Below are 23689 nucleotides of genomic sequence, written 5' to 3' on the forward strand. Positions count from 1 at the left end.
GCGTGTGTTATGAACTGCCGTAACTGCAGACACTCTACAGAGGAATTTATCTTCGTATTGTCGGTGAGGTTCCTCCTTTGTGGGCTGCTGGGCAGCGGCCTAGAGGAGCCCGTGGCTGCTGACTGCTGGGACAAGGTTTGAGGACTCAGAGTGTTTATAAAGCTTGGAAATTTGCTTCACCTTTCCAACGATGGCCGAGACAAGCCACAGCTCTAACAAGCTAATTAAGGTCCAAACTTTGGCACCGTGCCAATTTCTTGCTAAAAATGTTGAAAAGAATTTTTCACCTTAGCAATATTTCTTTTGGAAATCAGTTCATCCACAGTTCATACCTCTACTTAACTCTTCACAGTAAAAGAGATTTTAACCTGGGGCGTCCAAAGGTTTTAATGCCAGCGGACACATGGTAAGTTGTCGGATGGTTTATGTTATTTAAATCCAATGATCCTGCACTGAGCCAAGAGCAGAGAGGTCTGCTTGAGCTCGGGGAGACGTTTTGGCTCTGTCACAATAAAACTTAAATGAAGCAACTGGTGCCAGGAGGTTGCTCAACACTGTTCTGATACGAGTCCCTGGTTTTCATAGAAACACTGACACATGCTCACAGCAGATAAAGTCAAACCTGAGTTTCATTTTCAGTTTTAAAATCCCTTCCCGCGACATAGATTAGTTTTTGTTTTCATCTCAAGATCCCAACTTATTCTCTTTCATCATGTAGAGGTTTGGTGGTCTGACTACCACAGACGCAGGAAATCTACCCAACACATACATAAAGGTCGGTCAAACACTAAGTCAAACCAAAGGGTGGTTGCGTGTCTGAAACACAGCCATCAGCGAACGTGGTGAATCACAGCACAAACCTCCTCTGACATCCGTGATGAGAATGGAAAGTTTTGACTCAAATATCTCAGACAACTGAAAGTACTGAGGTCTGGCACAGTTTGCTGCTCTGTCACTGTTGAGCAATCGCTGGATAAATTACTTCAATTAGTTGACAGACCATGTGCGGAGTTGAACTTTCTCTTTGTTTCGGGCTCTGTGCCAAAACACACTGAAGCAGACTGCTGTTAGAACTTGCTGAGATGTTTTATAGTTTTACCTTTTACTTTTTAACCTTAATTCCCTTTGCCAGCTTTATTTTCCCTGTTGTTTGTGTTTGTTTTTATCTCGTGTCTTGTTTCTGATCGATTTCAGTGACATTTTTTTGGAAAATTTCAACCTACTTTAGTAAAAAAAACCATCTGGTTCATGGAACCATGGTCAGTTTAATTTGCTTTGGGCTCCCACTGACCCCCTGTTTGTTTTGTAGGAACATGCATCTTGCACATTTTGACAAAGGAGCCCTGCACAAATCACATGGACAAGACAGGTAATAATACAGGAACTGTCTTGCAAAACCAACAAACAAACAAAACCACAAACAAACAAACCTGGGGTCTCTGGGGGCCCCAGGCCATCGCCTGCTTTGCCCAGTTGGTAATCCAGCCTTTCATACACATGCATCTTCTTATCTATCCTTCTTGCACAAATATTTGCATTGTTCATTTAGGACCAATAAAATGAAATCTATCTTTTTTGTTACTCAAATTAAACCAAGTTTTCCATCCTGCATGTCGGTGAAACATATTCTGAAACCAGTTTAGCCAAACCTCTCAGGCTCATTTCCTGCTGTTCATGTCCAAACATAAGTAACCCTCCCTCCTTCTCCCGTGTCCACTCCTTGAACTGTCCAGTGTCATTAAATCCTGTCCGTGCTGCCTTTTGACTCCAGCTGATCATTATCACATCAGTGGGTTTTATTGAGCTCAACTGTTGTCATCGAGACGTTTGTTTGAATTAAGCGATAAACAGAAAGCCACAGAGAGCTACACAGGTCACACTGAAGGCTGCGAGCCAGTCACGTTGGGGTTACCAGAGAAATCTGGTTTCCAAATTGCAAACATATTTCATATCCACATCTAAGTCACACCAGCCAAAGTGGGTCATTCACGGTAATGCGAGGTCGCCCAGATTTAATGGATGCACTGATATACTGTTCGGTATGTTTGACCGTCGCACGACTAACGCTGCAGTTACGAAACCCTGCCGAGCTGTCCAATAACTTGCCCGCTGATCCCATCCATCACACACAGAACTAATGGTGCATTCGGCTGCAGTGAGTCAACTCCTCAAGTCTGTAATGTCAGAGTTTCCCAGCAGCAGCCGTCAGTGGAGTGGGTTAGTGGTAAATGTGCCCATCCTACTTACACGTGTGTGCCACGATGTGTGTTTTCAACTGTTCCTACGACATCTGCGCGTGTCAGTAACAGCCCAGTAAGGTTAAGGTGATGGAGAAATATGAAAGCCACTGACACCTTTCCTGACCTCCGCATATATATGAAATCAGAAGTTTTTCAGATTTTCTTTAAACTAGAAAAAACTTGAAAACGGGAAGATCCATTCGCTACGAGTGTACAGTAATTACTAGAATCATAGCAACATCTTTATGGCTTCTCCTCTCATCGTGATCGCGGTGGCTTTAATGAGGAAACCCAACTAAAACTGAGATACCGAGGCTCTGAAAGGACACACTGAGTCGTCCAAATAAAGCTGGACTTCCTGAGGCCCCGCAGCAGCTGTGGTTGTCCCTGTCTCCGTGCTTCCCGGGCACTGAGCGCCACCACAGGCTTTAGATCAGGAAGGACTTTTCCTGCTCCCATCTCACCTCTTTGGGCATGTTTCTGGGGAAGAAGAGGTAGGGCAGCGCAGCGAGGAAGAGGAGGCAGGAGGCTACCAGGAAGCCCAGCCACCAGGCTCCCACCCAGCGCAGGTCTTTGGAGTCCAGCATGATCTCGTCTAGGAAAAGAACAGAGCGCAGGTCAGTCATGAAGCTCAAACCACTGCGCCACCATGTATTGCCCAAATCAAATATCAATACAGGGAATATTTTTGGAACACTATACGAAGCTTGAAATCCTGTATTCAGTAAACTCATCCAGAGGAATGTTTATGTGACATCTGACTCTATTGGCTTTGAAAGCTGTCAACAAGTTTTACTGACAACATCAGCGTCCTTGTTTTCCAAAACACGTTTCGCTGCCTTATAACAAACAGCATGACACCACTTCCTCCCTGCTTCTCTTTTCTGAGACACAACAGCCATCACTCACACAGCAACTCGAGGTCGCCCGTCACCTTGGACCCTGTTGGCCCCATGACGGGACCAGCACTGGGTGCACACAAAGTGTCGTTAGAATGGTGATGGACACGACCCTTTCTAGTGTCCATTGTTATTGGAAAAATATTGATTATAGCCGATGAGTCAAAGAAGATAAAAGAGGGGATGGACTCACCATAAAGGGGAATAACTGGATGAAGGTTACTTTTTGCTTTTTTTTTACCAGCTTTTCCATTGATATGGTGAATCCACAGATTCTGTCCCAGCAATGAGGTTCTAAGTCAGCTTTCCTCTTTTCCTTTGTCCCGGTGACCAGTTCTACCCTCACAGGCCCACATCTGTTACAGGACAATAACCCAAGAGAAACCTATAATATATTGATAATACATATCAATATATCTAATAAAGAAATGATTGGATAGATTTTTTTCCTTGTGACCTTGATACATTTACAGACTAAAGTAATTCAAACTAACTTGATCTTTGATGTGCAGTATGTTGGGTTAAAAAAAAAAAAGATATGCAGCACCATTGGAACACACATGACCTTAGCATTACAAGGTGCTACTAAGATATTACTACATGTCACGAGGGCAAGTGTCAGAGAATGACACAACTCTGTTTTAACGTCCTTTCACGTTCTGATTGATCAGGGAAAACGCTCGTGGCTTTGTATGCATATGCGTTACAGTGGTTACCAGATAATTCGCATAAACGTCTACGTCGATTGTCCAGATCGGATCAGATTCTTCTGTGAACATATTTCAGTTCTCGCCAAGTTGGACGTCAGGCAGAAAAGCTCAAGGGCAGCCAATAAAACAATGTGTTGACTTTTCATGAGTCAACAACAAAATACCGGTTTATATCCAGAATGAAAGGACTGTGACTAAACTTTCCTTCAACACCTTATTAACACTCACATGTGTTTATGCACAAGTGTTTATACTTCTACACCTGTGGGGGCCCTTACTAGCATATGAATACAAGGGCCTTTGCCCTATCATTAAAAAAAAAACAGATTTCCAGAACAGCAATTTCAATAAGTGAAGACTGGACAATGTCCTCGCTATTCAGGTTAGGGTCCAGTGGATGCACACACACACACACACACGACATGGCATAGGGAAAGAGGTTTTTGTTTGAACAAGTCTCTAAAGAAAGCTGAGCTCCATTAATCCCGAAGGTGTCAAACAACCGGAGAGACTGAGTCCGCTGAACATCAACAAACACTGTAACGGTCTGAGCCCAGACATGCTATGCAAGTTGTCATTTTTTCATAAAAATAACCCCTTAAATTTAGTTTCTACTCCCGTCCTATTGGTTAATTCCTAGTTATTTCATGACCAAAATGGCCGATGACTGGTCACCTGCCAGGTTTAGCTTCTTTTTTGCAGCGAATTTTTCTTTGTTCAGTCTTTCTGAAAAGCTGAACTGTGTTCCTGAGGCTCTCTGCCCCGATTCAAAGATAGATGAGGATCTACTGTGACTGGAGAGCAACATTTGAACACACTGCCCTTTAAACAAACATGTAACAATGCTTACTTTGTTAATACACAGCTGCAGCTCCCGTTAAGCATCTGTGGCTAAATAATGACAAAACAGCCAAGAGGCTCAAACAATGCACAGCGGAGATTTGAGGTCAGGTCAACCCAGACTGCCCATCTCCTGTAAGCTTTGATAAGGTTATTGTAAATCTGGGGATATAAATTTCAATATGTAACGTAAGATCGACTGAAACGTGAAACGCAGAATTTGAACAGGAAGATTATATAAAGTTAGTTGATGAGATCATCGTGAGGGGCTGACTGACAGTGAGTGAAATGGGACGACATACGGAGTGTCTCCTGGTGAGGTACGGTGCGTTTATGTCTGAAGATTTTGTCGATATCAAATCCATCGTTTCAAGTCTTGCTGCGCGGAGTTTGTCAGTGTGTGTGTGTGTGTGAACACCCTGAGGGTCGAGTGCTGCTGCTGCTGCTGCTGCTGCTGCACACCTTTTACCCACAGGAACAAAAGGACGTCAGCAGAGCGTGAATTGGCTGTTTGCTCTAAGAAGACCTGTTAAACGCTCAGTGAGTCAGTGCTGGGCTCGAATATCCAACCTCACCGTAGCCTGAGAGGATATCGTTGGTGTTCTACCAACACGCAGCTCTTGGGTGTTGAATAGCTCTGGTATGTACCAGAACGTGTTATTCATCAGGGTCACACGCTGGGATGAGAAGGTTGGGTTTACTTCTGATTCCTTTCCAGCTTTTATCACTGATACTTTACTTTCATTTGACTTCACTGATATCCCAATAAGATGCTAAGGGTTTAATAATGTTAAAAAGTTGGAAACACATTTAGCTACTAATGCAGCATTTCGGCAGATTTTGCCCGTTGAGTGTTTCTACCCCGTTTTAAGCTTTTCTGAATCCAAAGATTCGTGCTGAACCGACAAAAGTTACATCACAGTTGATTCATTTCGAACAACAAGCATCAGGCCGACAGGGTGAAGGATTTTTGGTTGGCATTGTCTCGAGCTGGTTTCGAACCGATGTTGACCTGCGCTTGACGTTTAAAGACTGTGTTTTCTCAGGCCTGTCCATTTCTGCCGGCACCAATATGTGGCAGTACAGCCCAAATAAAGAAAACTGTTTCAACACACAGCTTGCCCTTCTCTGACTAAAACTCCATACTAAATCAACTGTCAAATAGCTTAAGACCAGATGTGCAATAAGGTGAAGGGAGTGACAACCTTTCGTAAGCACTGTACGTCACATTACAGGACAAGACCTTGTAAAAATGTCCTTTAACTCTCTGTCACTTATTTGTCTTCTTTTGCAGAGGCTTTCCGCTGTTATTATAGTTGGTAATCTGAGGAAATAACCATCATTAATCAGCTATATACAGTTTTATGTCAAACTGAAACAGACTGAACTCCCAGGAATTTAAGCGATTGCCGCATGCAGGAAATCCTCAATTTCCTCTTATATCAACAGTTATAAATGAGTTTGATCTGACGCGAGGAATATACAGTATTCCAGTCCAGCTGTGAATCATCAGCACAGTGTGTGTCCTCACCTTCGGATAACTTGTCAAAGTCGACGTAATAGCGCAGCATGAAGGATCCGGTGATAAAGCCAAAGGCCGGGCCGATGGAGGTCACAGCGAGGAGGATGCCTGAAAAACACGACCCAGAACAAACATCGGACCACACACAAAAACACACTGCTGCTGTCTTAGGAGAAATGAAAGGCTCGGGGCTCATTCCTTCTGCTGGAAGCGGAGTTTTTCTCCTTAAATGTGACTTTAGTTTATTAAAATGTAGAAAACCCGTTTTCCTCACTGTTGGACTATAACACAAGTATCCTGCATCTACAAAATCTCTGCAGTCAACACACAATTTAATGCAGCAACTCATGTCGTGACCTTAGCAATGGAAATATCAATCAGGAAACTGCTCAGTGACAAAGGTTTTGTTCGTTTTTTAAATGCTCACTCTACCGTGCTCGCAACCTGGTGGGTTGATGTTTTGCTTGTAGCTTGCGTAGACACAAACTGATGGCAGGGATTACAGTGCTGACTCGATGAGTCATGTTTTGGGATTCGTGATATGATCTGAGATATCAGAAGTCGTTCCCATTCAATGTCCCAAAGACCCGGGCTGAACCTTTGGGCTTGCTGCTCCTGCTGCCTGGAATCGACTTCAGAAGGATTTCAAACTGAAGGAGAAATGGCTTGGAAATTGTCATTGATTTTAACTGTTCCACTGCTGCCTTCCTTATTTTGCCGAACCATAATTATTTTACCTACTGTTGCAGATTTAATGTGAATGTGTGATTGTGTTTTGTATTGTCTGTAACTATATGTTGATGCTGTTGGGACCAGTCACCAGGTTAAATAAAGGATCAGACCGTGACAGAGGGGAAACCAGGAGAACGGTGAGAAGACAAAAACGTGTATCATCAATTTAAATCTGTCCGTGAAAAGTGCTTGATTTGACTTTGACTTGATGTTTTAGAGTCTCAATTATTTGTTTTCTGCTCCCATATGTCTTCTATCAGAACCTCAGTACATAATACACTGCTTTTGTGCACTAAAACAAAGTAAGAAAAAAGACAGAAAGAAGGATCTTGTTTTTTGTCCTGCCTGATCAGAAAACAGTGTTACAGTAAATGAACTGTGACCAGGTATCATGATTTCCTTCCTTCGGATCAGGTTCAGCATCAGACTCCTTCCAGGAAGCCGGTAAAAACAGGTTTGTCATATGAGCAGAGAACCTGCAGATGCCACTGGCTGGTGTGACCCTGCGGGACATGCACACGTTACATGGAGGCTGCCAAATTCCTTACATCGGCCTGCCCTTGTGAAATGTTCATGTCATATGAAAGTTGCCACCTTTCACTCATGAATACCGTTCATGCCAGCCCCTAACTGGAAATCATTAACCAGGAAGGAGTTATTTTCCACACAGTGGTGATACAGCAGTGGGCGGTGAACGGGACTGGAGGTACGCTTGAAGTAAAAACATGACCTAGTTTTCTTCTTAATCTTGGTTTGATAAGAAACGTTTAGGTGTTTAATTCAAGTTTCCTAACGCCGGATGTACAGGTAGCGTTCGCTATCTGACTCAAGTGCTTGCCAGTTGTAATGAGTGAAAAGAGCAGGCAAAATATTTAGAACGCATCCACATCAGGATCGGCCTGCCCGGCGTGGCTGTGTGGGTCAGCGCAAACTAGAAAACCATGAATAGCGCTAAGGTGAGTTGGGTTTTGTGTTGTAAGTGTCCCCATTTCCTTTTTTCATTTCAAGCGTCTCACATCAACAACTAACAGCTCAGACACATGAATGAATCTTATTGATCAGCTACGAGCGAGACGAAACTTTTGTCGTCCACGCTCTCACACACAAAGTCGGGTTCTTTTCTGTCTTGATGCGTTTACTCTGAGCTGTTCGAGGTCAGATAGCAGTCCGATCCGCCCAGGACGCATTAAGCGACCGAGTGTAAAAGAGGTATGTGATGCTCCACACCTGGTCTTCATCAGCCAATCAGTGACGAGCAGAAGAGCAGGTGTCTCTCTACACTAATCAAGGTACGGAAGCTTGGGCTTAAATGGTAAGACTTATTTTTGCGCACAAGTTGTTGCAGTTGATTCTGGCAAGTTGCAACGTTTTCTCTGATTCAAAGTGGTTTTGACGAGAACCCGCACCCTGGTAGAGACCGTTCATTCTGCTGTCACATCACACACACAGGACAGGACCGGGCTGTTGGACAAAAGTATGGTTCACCGTCTCCTCGGCTGGCGTACCGAGGTAGAGCGGCGAGTTCCTCTTGCTGGCGTAGTCGTCGATGTAGGAGATGCCGAAGGGCTGGATGGGGACGGCTCCGATACCCAGCAGCAGCTGGCCCAACAGCAGCAGAAGGTACACGCCCTGCTGGGCGGGGCTCTCCTCCGGGCTGCAGCTCTGATTGGAGGATGAGGTGGTGAAGGGGCTTCCTGATAGGCAGAGGCCCGTGCTGTTATCGCTGGAGGCTGTTGGGAAACAGAGGGGAAGGTGAGTTTAAAACACGATGTCAGTCGGTTTAAGTGTCCCATCATCGATCGTGACCTAAATTTCTCCTGATAATCAACCCGACAGATCGTTCTCACTCCTGAGGGTTGCACTAGAGCGAAGGTCTGTAACTTTTAACTTCCACGGCCTGATGGGACTGGGTCTCTCGTTTTTGGAAATGACTTGATTCATGTCAGGTGAAGACCTGTAGCTCAGTCTAAGAAATCCTCTCAGACATGGGGTTTGCTAGATCTGCAAACGCGGACCCAGAAGTTGAGATACACTGTTACAGAGGTGTCTTGAGGACAGTTAAAGCTGTGTGTGTGTGTATGTGTGTGTGTGTGGTCTCACAGCTGATGTGGTCGGTGTATTCGTACGGTCCGTTCAAGAAGTGCGGCAGCGCCATTAGCAGCGAGGCGAGGCAGGCCAGCAGAGCTCCGCCGCCGATGAACCGCGGCCGGTGGACCCGACTGCCAAAGAAACTCACAAAGATGATGAGGACTGTGTTCCCCACCTGGAAACACAAACACACACACACACACACACACACACACAGCCAATGCACAGTGTTCTGATTAGAGGGAAATTGCCTCTATTTTCATTTTTGACGGTAAAGTTAAAAAGAATCACACTGAGGAAAGTTAGGAGCCACTCTCACTGTTGTGGCTTCTCTTTTATGGCACGTATGAACAGAATGCATCACACAGACCTACAGTAGCTGTCTTAGTTTAGCCACCTGTTTATTCTGGGCAGCGCTGTTGAATGCTTTACATTAGTCTACGAACATTCTGGGGAAAAGAAAGAGCATCATCTGCACGTCGGAGCAGCCGACGTGTATCCTACAATCAGCTGAAAAAGACTCAACATTCCTGAGAGAGGTTTCTGGTTTGGGATTTGTGGATCCAAACGAAGCCACACATACACGGTCTGAGCAGTTGGAAATGGAAATGTATTGTTATACGTACTTTTAAAGTATCAAAGAAGACCTTGTCAAAGATAGGATAGATTTGTGTCAGAACACGTCATTTGAAAAATGATTAAGGGGAAGAAAAACTAAAGGAGCAGAAAATGGAACAAACTGCAGAGAGTGTCTCTGCACTGACCTCGTTGAAGGCTGCCAGGAGGCCCGACTTCTGGCTGGAGAAGCCATAGCGTCTCTCGATGGTGGAGATGGAGCTCTTCATGTAGCCAGACACCAGCAGCTGCGCCAGCTGCAGCAAACTGTGGCAAAACACGAAGAACTGCAGAGAGAAGAAGAAGAAGGAGGAGGAAGAAAGTTGGGTCAGGAAAAAGAAGAGGAGGGTCAATCAAGAGAACCGACATGGTGGTGGGGTCTGGCCATCTGCAGGTTTTTATCAGGTTAACATGAGCAAATCTGCATTAAGCAAACTCCCCATCAGAAAGCAATTGGAGTAAACTGCGGTAACAACAACAGCAAACAAAGACGGGAGCTTAAACATTAAAAGTGTGTGAGCTCAGTTGAGTTATGTGACCAGCTCGTTTGAGAGGAAGTGTTTACATGTTGTGACCTGAGAGAACAATACCAGGATGGACCTCAGGATGAGACGTTTGTCGGCGAAGCTGAGCGCAGGTTTCGGTGAAAGCAGCAAAACCTCCGTGCATCAAGTCCCATCGATTACAGTGTTTGGAGAGCTTCACTTACAAGTGGATAGATCCACCTCGTACAAAATACCTGGAGTCCTCTACTCCTATTTCTACTTCTCCCCCGAATCGTTGTCTAAATCTAAAATGTTGCTGCGTGTTTCAGCAGTAAGCAAAATCCCCGCCGAGAGCCACTTACACGAGGGCGAAGTGAATGAGTAACGGAAAAAGGAAACGGACTTCAGTCCAAATGTCAGTGTAATCGAGACAGAACAATAAACAGATAACAGCAGATTCTGATTCTTCACCTCAGGGTGGTAGATTTATTAGCGTTACTGAGTCCTTCCACTTTGGCTGACGGCCTGCTGGGACATTTTAGTCCGTGCAGTCATTTGTCAGCCGACTGTTACTCTAAACCGCGGTTGTTTATCTCTTTTTTTTCTTGGAAACAATATTAAAACACACGGCTTTAAATATGTTTTACAGACCAGATGTGAGTAAGTAATTCATAATTCCAACAATAATCATCTCACACATGCCAATGGAAGGACGCAGTGTGATTCATGAGCTCTATACTCAGTTAAAACTAACAGTCCTGCAATAGATCCTCCCTTCACCAAGGTTATAATGTTCCGTTTTCTGTTTGAAGAGCTAAGACTGGATTAGTTTTAGCTGGTTGTGCTAATAAACTGGATGCTGAGTGTATTCTGTACAGAAGTGGCACAGAGAATTTGACAATAGCGTGTCAATCTCTGAAAAAGAGCTTCAATGGTGAACCAGTCTCCATAATAAAAATCGGAGGTTTTTCCGTACGAATGTTCTCATCACTTTTAGAAGTTTGGAATTTTCACTGCCCAATTTATGGAGAATTTCCGGCCTGTTTTTTACGAGGTAGTTTACTTTTGAAAATCCTTCTGACTCGACCTTCGGCGGGCGAATGTGAAAACGCTGCACATGCATTATTCTGCTCAGTGAAGGTCAAATATCCGAGAGGAGGAGGCTTAAAAACCAGACGTAGTTCCCCAATCAAAGAGAGTCAAGCAGCCAGCTCTGGATGTGAAGCAGAGACAAACCTTGATGCTGTTGAAAGGACTCCGGTGGCGAGAAGAAGGTCGCGACCCTGCCGGGTCAGAGTTCACGTTGAGGTCGTTGGCCCCCATGATTTAAATTCTACCGCAAGGAGACTGAAGAGCAAAACGAGGCCTGTAAAACACACACACACACACACATTGCATGTCACAGGTTAAACGTACACCGACATCTAACTGTTAATAGTATCCAGCGCGTGCGCGCACACACACACACACACACACACACACACACACACACACACACACACACACACACACACACACACACACACAATCACAATCACCTGAAGAATGAAAAACCACTGTTCAGTTCCTGCTGGTGTAACACAGCGACTTTAATAGCACGAACTCAAACTCAGCCCAGACACACACACACACACACACACACTGCCCTGTTCCTTTCACACACTCGTGTCGCAGTCATTCTGTACAAACACGGCTGCAGTTTTCTAGAATCGCTGAGCTCATACAGAACGTATGTGCACACGCTGTGTGTTTAAACAAAGAGAGGGAGGCTGAGCGAGATAAGAAGTGAGTGAAAGCTGGTGGCCGTGGGTAGACCGAGGTCTGGGTGAAAGCCAAAAGGAAAAGCGGGACATTTTCAACCAGGGGGAGAAAAACAAAATGCAGAGAGAGGTGGGGCATTCGCTGACAGCCTCCAACAGTTTGACAACTCTCTCTCCTGGACCGTTGGATGGTTGGTCACTTTATATCAACATTTTAGCATGCTAGTCAAAAATGTAAACACGTACTGTACACCTTACCACGCTGACTAAACCCAGCCGGCGTGAAGAACCACAGACCAGCAACAATCAAACATTTGCACAACAGCAATAATTGTGTTGCCTGCGTGAGTGTGTCTCAGAAATCCTCCTCAGGTTTTCCCATTCTCAGAGCAAATTCAGTTCAGTTCTGATGCTCAGAAATACAGGAAAGAAAGGCAGCACTTTTCTGGACGTCTTCCTGTTTGACATTTATAGGCTGTAAATAAACACACCGTAATGTAGCTGCGAGCAGCTATAAGAACATGTGTTTACTAACGTTCAGTATTTGCTCTAACTTCTCCTGTGAAGACATATTTTATGATTATTACAGCTGCTTCACTATATCGTTGTGTTGCACTATATGGAGTCTACGGCCAGGCTAGCTCCGGTTTGTGCCTCGCGTATTAGCATTACATTTGCGTCGATGAAGGTTGTTTAAGTCGCCGGCTGCAGTCTTTGTTTGGCTTAGGAAACAAAGTCACAACTAAGGAAGTGGATTAAACCAATATTTTTTCATCCAGACAGTTGGAGTCTTTGAGGACTTTGGAAATATCTTCAGAACAGCAGTAAATGTCGTTAAACCACCTTCTGGGATTTCAAACTTTTCTGAGTTTTGCACACTTAAACACGTCCTTGTATCTCATACATTCATTGCAGTATCCAACAAGTTAGAGCAATGTTGCTCTCTTTCCTCGTATCATGCAGGGCTATCACTGACACTGATATTTCTGAATTTGGACGCAACCATTTTGTTAGTCCACAGAAATAACGGGGACACAGAAAAGGAAAGAAGACCCTGGAAGAGAAAAAGAAAAGAAAGGTGGTGGTAATCAACCTCAGAGGAGCAGGTAGGAAGCAGCAGAGGAATGTCAGGGAAATAAAAGCCAGTCACTGGTTGTTTAATCTGTTCTGAGTCCAAACACGACCAGCCAGGTGCCGTACTGTTATTAATGACAGCAGCATCTGCAAATCTAAAGACTTTCCCATCAGCCTCAGCTGTTCTTTGCGTTTAGGTCTAAGTAGCTAATGTTTGCACGCTAGCAACTTAAACCAAGATGCTGGGCATGGTAACCATCACAACCACGAAACACCAGCACGTTAGCACGCTGATGTTAGCATTTAGCTCAAGGCGGCCTGACTGAGCCGCTGCTGTCGCTGCAGGTTTCGACCCTTGTTTTTAGCTACAGTCAGTTGATTCTGAACGTTAAGTAAAACTCCAAACCATACGTTGGACTCTGAGTGCATTTACTGCAGAATTGGAGGAAGAAGAAGTGTGTCGGAAAACCGGACACTGCCATTAATGCTGCCGTGCAACAGAGGTGCAATAATCCGGAACCTTTAAACCCACAGAGATCAGTGCATCTGCGTTTTATTCCACAATGAATGACAAATGAAAACAGTGAGCTGAGGCTCCGAGATTGTTTTCATTCTCTTTGATTAGTTTAATAGAGATTTTACAGCAGCATCTAGTGGCCATTGGAGGAACTGCAGAGTGGCTGCACCGCTGTGGCCGTTTTCTCTCTGTGACCTTCACTAGACTGAAGGAAACTTCGGCTTCTACCAGCAGCCTGTCTAAGTCATGCTGATGGTCGGTCCCCAGAAAATTCCATAGACCTGACGGACCCGTCTGAAAGCTGCATCACTGAGCTCAGCTCGGATTCTATTTCAGCCCCAGCATGGTCCCAGGTCACTATGCTGACTGGGTGAGGGCTGCTCCAGGATATAAAGGCTTTAAAATGAGCTCAAACTTTTGGTTTTGGTTTAGTTACAAACAAACTGATGGTCTGAGATTATGTGATTGTTTTCTTGTCGAAACATTAAAGCACAAAATCTTAATTTACAAACTTATTGTAGAATATTTAAGCTTTGATTTACAAAACAGTATTTTTCTCTCTGGAACGTAGTGACTTTACAGTGTAAAGTAGCATGAAATGGAAATACCTCATTAAAGTACAATTACATCAAACGTCTAGTAAGTAAAGCACTTGAGTGAAGGTACTTTCCACCACTGACAATGTGTCCATGTAGGACCTGCAAACATCAACACAGCAGCAGCTTTCATTCATGAACAACAGAGGGTCTGTCAGGATGTCACTCAGCAGGCAGCAGGAGAGTCAATAAATCAGTGTTTTGTTGTAAAGTCAGAGAACCAGAAACTGTCCTGCTTTTCCAGAGCAGCTCCAATAAAGCCGAAGAGTCTCATTAGTCCCAGTAAAAAGCCTGAAACATCCCGGAGAGAAGAGGCAGAAGAGATTCATTCAGACTCACTGTGACTGCAGCAGATCAGTTTCTTTTCCTCCCCCTCTCACGTTACTGCAGCTCAGATTTTCTCTCGTGGTGTTTTCCTAAGTCGTCAAGAGCTTTGAGCTCGCTGACACTCCTCCGGCTCTGCTGAGAGGGAGGAACTGGAATTTGACCCTGTTGCTGAATGCAGGACTTTGGTCTGAAAAAACAAAAACTTAAAGAAGAAGTCAGAGAATGAGCTTTCAGACCCATCAGTTTAGTCCTGCAACCTGTAAATAGGAGAAAAACGAGGATTCAAACAAGTTTCCCTACAAAAACCAAATCAATCAGCAATTTTTTAGGCTCTGACTTTTATCTCACTCTCTTGCTTGTTTCTTTATTTCTAGTCCATCTGTGATTAAATCACAGCTTTACACTTTGGTCCAGACTGGAACGCCTCGACAACTATTTGATGGATTGCCATGAAGCTTTCGTACAGATGTTCATGGTCCCCAGGGGATGATTTGTAATAATATAGGTGATCCTCTGACATTTCGTCCGTTTTGATTTAAAATATTTTGTTTAAAAAGGAACAGCACGTGGAATTGAACTAAGACACACGAAAAAAGGACAAGACCAGAGTCACAGTCTGGTTGAGACAATAGAAGCTTTCCCTATTTTTTCAGGGTTTGCTCTTGTTTCTCAACCCGTGTTTAATCTTCTGTGTCGGTATAGAATCTATCATTTCTGGCACTGATGTTTGAACCGGTAGAGGTGCTTCTGACTTCCATTTCAGCGTTACACGCTGCTCGCCAATGATAGCATGAGGTTTCAGTAACGTTAACAGCGTCGCCAAAACTTGGGAAAAAATCAGACAGATTCGTTGTCATCGTTCTCAGCCGCCGTACGTTCCCTCAGCTTCCTGTCTGTGTTTGTCGGTCAGGTTGTGTCACTTTTTTCAGAACTGCTATATTATTGATTGTATCTTCGCTTCCTGTTATCATCCACTTCTGATTGTATGTTGTCAGGTTTTGACTGTTTTCACTGTCTGCTTTAGCATGTTTCTGTTTCATATTATACACTCTAGCTCATAGGTGTGACTTCAGTTGGGGGGATGGGGACGTCCCGCCAACTTTTCCACAGCGAGTTTGATGTCCTCACTAAAATCTCGGTGGGGACGGTGTCCTCTGACTGTCCAGCTGCTAAAATCCAGATGAGAGAAGAAGCAGTGCGTTTAGCGTGGTGCAGCGTGCTCCGTGGACTCTTTCAGTTTTCGCCCTGGGTTTCGTCTTTCAGGCTAAATGTGCTCTGACACTGAGCTGACAGAGCAGTCGTGTGACCAGCAGGTGCCGCTGTCAAATCCAATGGTCTTTAACCTGCCAGCAGGTTTTTTCTCGCTTCCTGCCCTCTAATGAGGAACTTCTGCCCTAAAATGGCTGTAACTTTGGAAAATATGCACTTGATCCGAAGCCTCCTAGGAGGCTCAGATCAACATCTGAACACACATTCTCATTCTGTTTTACACAGGCGTCAATTCAACTGAATGGTCGTTTTGGAGGCCGCAGTCTGCGGCGCTGTCGTTATACGACGGGCATTTTCTCTTATTCTGTCCAACGCAATTGATATCAGTGAGGCGAAACTAAATAACAGAAACACCTCTCGGTATCATGCAGTACAGCTCAACTGCAGCAGAAACTACCTCCCCGGCAGTGATCGCACAGGTGAGTCAACACACAGTTTCAACACAAACTGGACATTATGACCTTCATGAAGGAGGATTTGCTGCAAGACTGTGGGACTAGACTGCAGGACTTTTTTGGCTCGGTGTACCTGATAAACTGGACACTGAGAGTATGGTGAAGGAGGTCCGGCTAAAAAAAAAAAAATCACCGAAGAGGTGTGAAAACCCAAATCAGATCACATCAGCGCAGACTGTTTGAGACATTTTGCCGACTGAAAGACTGATTCCAGCTTCACTGGTGCAGAAGAAAAGATAATTATAAAGCAACTGAAAGTTTGTTTCAAATCCTCCTGATTTGCCTGGACAAACATTTGTAATCTAATGTTGTTTCCAGATGTAAAGATGACATCACCCACAGTGAATCGTCTTTTTTTTCCTGTAATGATACACAGAGGATGCAGAGTAATTACTGGGTCTCTGTGCTAGTGTAGATATGTGTGTTTCTGTTTACATCCACTAAAACATACAGGGTGTTCACCACGAAGCCCTGGAGAAGAAACCTGAAGATTTAGATTTAAAGAGCACTGATAGTGTTTCTGCTGTTTACAACACTTTTTCAAAACTGCACGGAGTTCCCCGGCACAAAACACAAAGTGGGGGCAGAGCGCCTTTAGCAACATCTGCTGAGTCGTCTGGAAAAATCTGCTGAGTCGAAACATGTCAAGATTCTGACGCTCGAACCCACCGAGCGAGTCCTCAGCAGTTAAATGTATTAATGCTGGTGTTGTATCCATGTGGTTCTAGCAGCATTTACATCGTGCTGCCAACTCTTCAGCATTTGAACATGCAACTATAAACAGAAAAACATTTACTTCATTTCTCACACCCCCCAGAAATGTGATTTTGTTCAGTCGGCCCAGGTGTGGGGTCTGTATTGCGCACACTGCTGAAGAAATAACACACAATATTTTAAAAGTTACTTGTGAAACATTGAAAGAAACTTACGTGACCTCCTCATGTTTATTCTGCACAGACCCTACAGGGGCTCACTGTGTTTGTGGTTAGAAACTCAAAGTTTGTTTCAGCTGTTGCATGTTGGGAGCTCAGGGGACTGCACTGCCCCCTAATGGTGTGTTCCAGTTACCACAGCAGCCAGTAATGAGTGTTAGTGTTTCTGGAACAAAGGGGATCATTAATGAGGTCCACTGTGAGCTGCTTTCTAACCAAACACTTCTCAACAGTGTCTGATGGTAATTAGCCCTCTGAGAGCAGAGAGACAGGCCCAGTGATGGATGCGTATCAGGACTCAGAGGATCACACTGAGTGCAGGAGGCAGTGAAGAAAGCTCCCGGGATCTGCAGGGACCCACTTCACTGACGGGGCACGATGAACCTCTGGCTGCTGAGAAACTGGCCTACACTGCATCAAACAGGAAAAAGAGCTAGAAACAGATCAGTCTAACGACATGTAGAAGTGCATCATTTTGGGAAATCCATATGTTTTCTTTGTTCCCTACAGTCAGATGACAAGATATCAGTCAGCCTGGCTTTGCATAAAGACGGGAAGCAGTGGGAATTGACAGGTGGATTATTTCTCTTTCGATGGAACTGTTTCCCCCTGCTTCCAGGCTTTGTGCTAAGCTAGGCTAAACATATTCTGGACACAGAGATGAAAAAACAAGAGCAGTTGCTGTCATATGCACTTTGGTGTAAGGGATGTAGAGCTGTGTTTGTGTCAGAAAAACCGAAAATAAAAATAAGCGTACTGTGTATTTGTCCGTGTATTTGTGACATATGACATTGACAGCGTCATAAGTCACAAATACACGGATACACACCTTCACACTTTAAGTGTGAGAAGGTCCGTCTGCAGGCTGGAGTCTCTCCAGAGACTGAGAGCGGCTCCCTGTCCGTCATCCCCTGAACGCCTCACTGCAGCTTTTAATTCTATCAACCTGCTGGTCACTGAGACACCTGGGAGCTCCGAGGCCTCCAGGACACTCATTACAGCCCAATAACAACACAGGTATACGAGAGCCACAAGGCACACGCATGCACAAAGCGGTGTGGACTTTGACATAACACTGTAACACAAAACCATCATCAGTGTAACTCCCGGGCAGATTACAGTAGCAGCTCCCAGTTTGAAATATTCATTAGAGTAACTCAGGGCTTTGGGGCCTTGGTGACCCCCAACCACTTCCTGCACTCTGTACATGGCACCATGTCGCGTCCAAGTAAAATGAATGGAATAAACTGCACCTGGCCCCACGTTTTCCATGTGTCAGATAGTGGTAATGTGATTAAACATAACTTTAATTAGGAAAACGCATATAACACCAATTACTGCGTTGACACAGGGTGCCTGTAACATATGGGGCCAAGAGATTAGCAAATACTGCAGGACCTGTCTGTTTGATGTTGTACTTTAGTAGTGCAAATTTCATAATAAATTTACACTTAAGCAGATTATAAAAAACAATTGACTAGCATTCAACCGAGGACTATTTGGCCCCTTTAGGGTCTCTGGCCCTGGTGAAGTTGCACTCTTTGCCCAGCTAGTAATACAGCCTTGCCTGGAGGCTCTATGGCACAAATGCAGAATATATTATTAAACATGGTACAAAAAACACATATTATACAGACAGGTAGGAGAACAACCATGTAAAAATAGAATCCATTCATCTGTCCACTTTCTGTACCCACTTATTCCTTCTTGGGGTCACAGGTTGTGCAAAAGGTTTTCCTATACACCAGGTGAAAGGCAGAGAGTGAGAATGCAGAAAGACAGATCATTATTGAAAGAAAAAAACAAATGGAAAGCCTCATTCAGATATTAAACTACAAACTCTTCTGTCATTCCTTGATCGTTAAAAATCATACAACTGTGGTTTGCACAGACAAAGTTGTAGGAAAATTCAAGATATGAATGTTGTTGGCTAAAACCCTCTGGGGTGATTAAAACTTTTTGAGCCGACTGGTACCAGCTGGTGTTAGGGGGGGAGGGTCGGGTTGACTGAGGCTTCGCTGCAGAGCTCCTTCTGCCTCATGGTACTAATTACCAAACTGAAAGTTAAAAAACAGCCAAAAAGAAAAACCAAAAACAAAGACACTGGTGGTGAAATACTGAGGTCATTGCACTACTCAGCGTGGGAGGGGTTCAGACCAACCTAATGCAGCTACCATTTGACAACATCCTTTGGTCCTTTTTGACCAAAACAAGTTAATTTTCTGTGTCTAATGTGTAGGAGGACTCATGACCACAAAACAGTAATTTCATATCCACTGGCCAAACTTTTTTTTATCATTTAACCATCTTTAATCACAGACATTTAATCAGTGTCTTTGCCGGATAAAAACCTTAAGCTTGAGCTAATACTCCTCTTCTACAGTCTTCTAACTGACCAATTCAATCTGAGACAAATGCCTCAGACAAATGACAATAGCAACCCCCCCCTTGCTGAAGTTGTATGGACACAAAGAGACAGCCGAATGACAGCATTCTGCCCTGAATGGTAAAAAAAAGATAGTTCTTGGCATGGACACAGAACAAATTCAAAACATCCCTCTGTCAGGTCCATGAACGGGATGCAATCCAGTGGTTCCTTTGCCATCAGCATGGAAAAGAGTCAAAATGTTAATTGGTCAACCATGTTAATTCAAGGACCAAAGATTCAGGATGGGTCACAAGTCTCTAAGATGTAGGGCGAGTAAAATTATTTATGGGCTTCCAATCAAGGGACCTTGACCTCCTTCTCCCAAAAAACCCAGATATTTGCAGAAGAACGACCCAGCACAGGGCCTCCAAGAATAAGCAGCCTCGAAACTTGGACAAGTGGAGAGAGAATGGAAGCAGAAGGACTGGGCTCAGAAGAGTGGGATGCTTGAGAACCGAAGGATCATGGAGACCAAAATGGTACTAGGCTCTAGCAGAGACATTTAAAAGACAGGAATGGGCAGAGATTTATAAACTAATTCAGGCTGAAGCTGAGAAACAGACTCCAAAAAGGTGCAGGAGACAGAGGCTCAAGATTGGGTTGTGAAGAGCTGTGCTTGGACCCAGGCACAGAACAATCAGTGTCATGCTCAAAATATTCAGATTCAAAAGAGACTGACTGACAGAAATCTCTGAGTACCAGGCTCTGGCAAAGACTCATAAATATTGTCAGGGAAAACCTGTGGAGAGACTCAAACAAAGATTCACCCAAGACGAGCTTAGGCCAGAAAGACTCAGAAAGGGTGATGCAGGCAGAGAAGAAAGAAAAGACAAGACATGTTCAAGACAAGACAGGTTTAAGAGAGACAGGCCATGACCTCAACAAAAGGAAAACAAAGAAACAGATACAGACTCAGACAGAGAAAAAGGAACTGTCATTGACAGAGACCAGGCCCAAGAGGAATCAAGAAGAAGTATGATAGAATCAGTGGATAGACACACACACATAAAGCACAGGGATTGAACACGTAATCCTGGGGCTAAGAAGCTTGTCCTTCTCTGATGGAGAGCCTGAAGCTGCCTAACGAGAAAAAGGAAGAAGGAGGAAGAAGGGTCGATAGTGCAGTAAGGTGCGTACACCACAGCTGGAGCTTCAGAGCAAGGGATTAGTTTAGTCTCCCCCGGTGTAGAGAGTGGCTCCCTTCTTTGTTGCCATCTTAGTTGCTGTCAGATTGCATTCACATAGGTCTTCTATCCAAAGTGCTTTACAATTTGCTTCTTATTCACATATTCAATCACTGCCACACCAGTGGTAGCAAACTACCATGCACTGACCTGACCTTGGGAGAAATTTGGGGTACAAGGACACCCCAAGGACACATGTGGACAGGTGGAGCCGGGAATCGAACTGCCAACCCTGCAATTAGTGGTCAATGACGACAACAGTTGCCTGGTGTTTGGTTAGGTTTTGGTGGTGCAGACTTGGGCTGATTCGGGGCCTTAAAGCAGCTTGACTTTGGAACTCTTGGGCCAGATTTGGACTAGTGGCTAGTGCATCCTAAATTAGACCAACTGACTTCTGGCACCTCTTCATCACAAACACGATATGACTCCTACAACAGGGTGTGACAACTTTGGGCTCCTATTGGACCAAACCACTTTGGATACCTGGAAGTTGTTATGGACACACAATGGAAGCGGTTTTAATGTAGCAATGAGGCAGGAAGAAAAGTCATGTTTGGACAGCTGCAGGATGTGGACGTGCTCTATGGCGTGCATTAATATCCTGTTCCGGCAGACAACAGCAGATCGCCGGACTGAACCTCCCTCACTGATTCTGGGCTAGCTGGTTGACTTCAGGAACTTAAAATCCATCACACTTGCTCCTCATTAAGGAGTAAAAAGGCAGACACCACAGCCGGCAGTGTTAAATGATAGTGAAACCTGTCTGAAGGAAGAGCCCATGGGACATAGAGTTATTACACTTCTGAGGACTTAGGGTAGATTTTGAAACCAGTAGCTTTTCTTCACACATCCGTCTTCGTAATCAATTTTGTCCTTTAAAAGTTACATTCATACAATTACTCATATTATTACTATATTTTGGACAAAGTGAGTTCCGCCCAGATATTGTTTTTCTTCAATTCTCAGAAATGCCCAGCTAAATGCCAGCCTTCATCAATTAGTTAAGCAGTGTTGTCTAACTCTGTCTGTTGACAGTCTCTATGGCCACCAACTTGATGACCTGGTATTACATCGCACATTACCTCCCCAGAGGGATAGATCTCTTTATAAAAATTGAGACCCAGGTAGTGGTCTTCTGGCAGCAGTTTGGCTAGTGGGTATTTGGTAATAGCATCCACAGCAAGAGAAACAAAAGGTAATATTTAAATTCTTTAAATTATTTAATCGCTGAACTGTTTCAAAGGTGTCTAACTTACTATCTTCTGTAGTTAAAGCTCTTTCTCATCTGTTTACATTTACAAAAAACTTCATCATAGAACACATAATTAGTCACTTGTATCTTGTATCTGGATTGGAAAGATTTTGAGCAGGTGACAAATGAGAATCAACCCTTTTGTTTCTTTTGTTTCAGGTTGATGGAAAACTACACCTTCAACAGCTTTAACCTGCAGCTGGAGGGGTTAAAAGTCACAGAGGTTTCCATGTACCCGGTCTTTTTCTTTTTCTTTCTCTCCTACCTGCTTATTATATTAGTCAATGTGGGCATCGTAGTCCTGGTTTTCATTGACAAAAACCTTCACCAGCCTATGTACCTGCTTTTTTGCAACCTGCCAGTCAATGACGTTGTTGGAAATTCAATCATGGTGCCCCGTTTGCTGGTAGATATCTTGCGTCCTCCCTCTGAACGCCTCATCAATTATTATGAGTGTGTGGTCCAAGCTTTCACCACACACATGTTCGGTACCACCACTCACACAGTCCTGATGATTATGGCCTTTGACAGATATGTGGCCATCTGCAGCCCCCTGCGCTACGCTGCCATCATGACCAACAAAATGGTGATCAAGCTGACAGTTGCTGCCTGGGGAGTGGCCTTTGTTTTGGTCGGGATTCTGCTCGGTCTGACCATACGCCTGAACCGATGCAGGACTCTGATCACCAACCCCTTCTGTGACAACGCCTCGCTGTTTAAGCTCTCCTGTGAGAGTGTGTTCATCAATAACGTCTATGGCCTCACTTTCACTGTGGTTCTACTCACCTCCTCTATTGGCAGCATCGTTCTCACCTATGCTAAGATTACAGTAGTCTGTCTGACCAGTAGGAACAAGTCTCTGAACAGTAAAGCCCTGAAGACCTGCAGCACTCACCTGGTTTTGTATCTGATCATGTTCTTTTGTGGAACACTCATCATCATCCTGCATCGTTTCCCTCAGTACTCAGACTACAGAAAACTTTCTGCCATTCTGTTTCATATCATTCCTGGTAGCCTCAACCCAATTATTTATGGGGTTCAGTCAAAAGAGATACGAAAATTCCTATCAAAAGTTTTCCAGTCCAAAAAGCTTTTGCCATCATTATAATGTAAATACAAACAAGTTTCTAAGTTTAAAAACATGGAGGAAATGTGCTTGTCGTTGCTGTTTTTCTAAATGTTTCAGTTTTTCTTCATCGTCACTTTTCATAGAAATATTTCTTAAATGTAAGAAGTGGACATGGTTAAGGAAAAAAGATTAGATTATTGGTTTTTATAATCAATAAAGTTAATGACATTTAAATATTTCAAGTGAATCAGGTTACTGAGAAACTGCAGTGATTCACGGTGCAAGTGTTTGTTCTTTTAATTGTTCCCATGGTGGAACTCTGTTGTTGTTTTGTATGTACATGTTCCTGCATATGGATTAAATAATATATAGAAGTATATAGAAATCACTGGATAATTTATTGACAGAAAATCTCCCAATGCTGTAATAAAACCCACGGACAATGTATGTTTAACAAAGAATTTGAGAAGAAAAATAACAATTACCTGGATCTACAGTTCATTCATAAAGTATTTAGAACCCTTGGCTTTCATCACATTTTGTTATGTTGCAGCTTTGTGCTAAAATCAAAAAAAATAATAATCATTTTTTTCCCTCGTCAGTCTACACTCAATACTCCATAATGACAAAGCAAAAACAGAATTTTAGAAATTTTTGCAAAATGTTTTTTAAAAAGGAAAAACTGAAATATCACA

At 43.8% G+C, this 23689-nt stretch overlaps 2 protein-coding genes across 2 annotated transcripts in view; one reads left to right on the forward strand and one right to left on the reverse strand.

The window, feature by feature from the left end:
- Nucleotides 1-17096, reverse strand: part of slco2b1 (solute carrier organic anion transporter family, member 2B1) — a 32065-nt gene extending 14969 nt beyond the window's left edge. The window contains exons 1-8 of the mRNA XM_040150361.1: nucleotides 17059-17096; nucleotides 14418-14607; nucleotides 11368-11497; nucleotides 9796-9933; nucleotides 9044-9206; nucleotides 8449-8673; nucleotides 6221-6319; nucleotides 2705-2835 (exon numbers count right to left, since the gene is read on the reverse strand). Coding sequence (XP_040006295.1) covers nucleotides 2705-2835; nucleotides 6221-6319; nucleotides 8449-8673; nucleotides 9044-9206; nucleotides 9796-9933; nucleotides 11368-11454 — 843 coding nt within the window. The 5' untranslated portion in view covers nucleotides 11455-11497; nucleotides 14418-14607; nucleotides 17059-17096. The remainder of the gene's footprint in view (nucleotides 1-2704; nucleotides 2836-6220; nucleotides 6320-8448; nucleotides 8674-9043; nucleotides 9207-9795; nucleotides 9934-11367; nucleotides 11498-14417; nucleotides 14608-17058) is intronic.
- Nucleotides 17097-21971: 4875 nt separating this feature from the next.
- On the forward strand, nucleotides 21972-23311 carry LOC120802503 (olfactory receptor 146). The gene has a single exon (XM_040150405.1). It carries the CDS (start codon nucleotides 22089-22091, stop codon nucleotides 23031-23033), a length of 945 nt encoding a protein of 314 aa, XP_040006339.1. The 5' UTR covers nucleotides 21972-22088; the 3' UTR covers nucleotides 23034-23311.
- Nucleotides 23312-23689: the final 378 nt, after the last annotated feature.

This window comes from Xiphias gladius, chromosome 17 (assembly GCF_016859285.1).
Source record: "Xiphias gladius isolate SHS-SW01 ecotype Sanya breed wild chromosome 17, ASM1685928v1, whole genome shotgun sequence".
NCBI classification, from domain to species: Eukaryota; Metazoa; Chordata; class Actinopteri; order Istiophoriformes; family Xiphiidae; genus Xiphias; species Xiphias gladius.

Coding starts and splice junctions, on each gene's coding strand:
- LOC120802503 (XM_040150405.1), top strand. CDS start 22,089: ATGGAAAACTACACCTTCAACAGCTTTAACCTGCAGCTGGAGGGGTTA.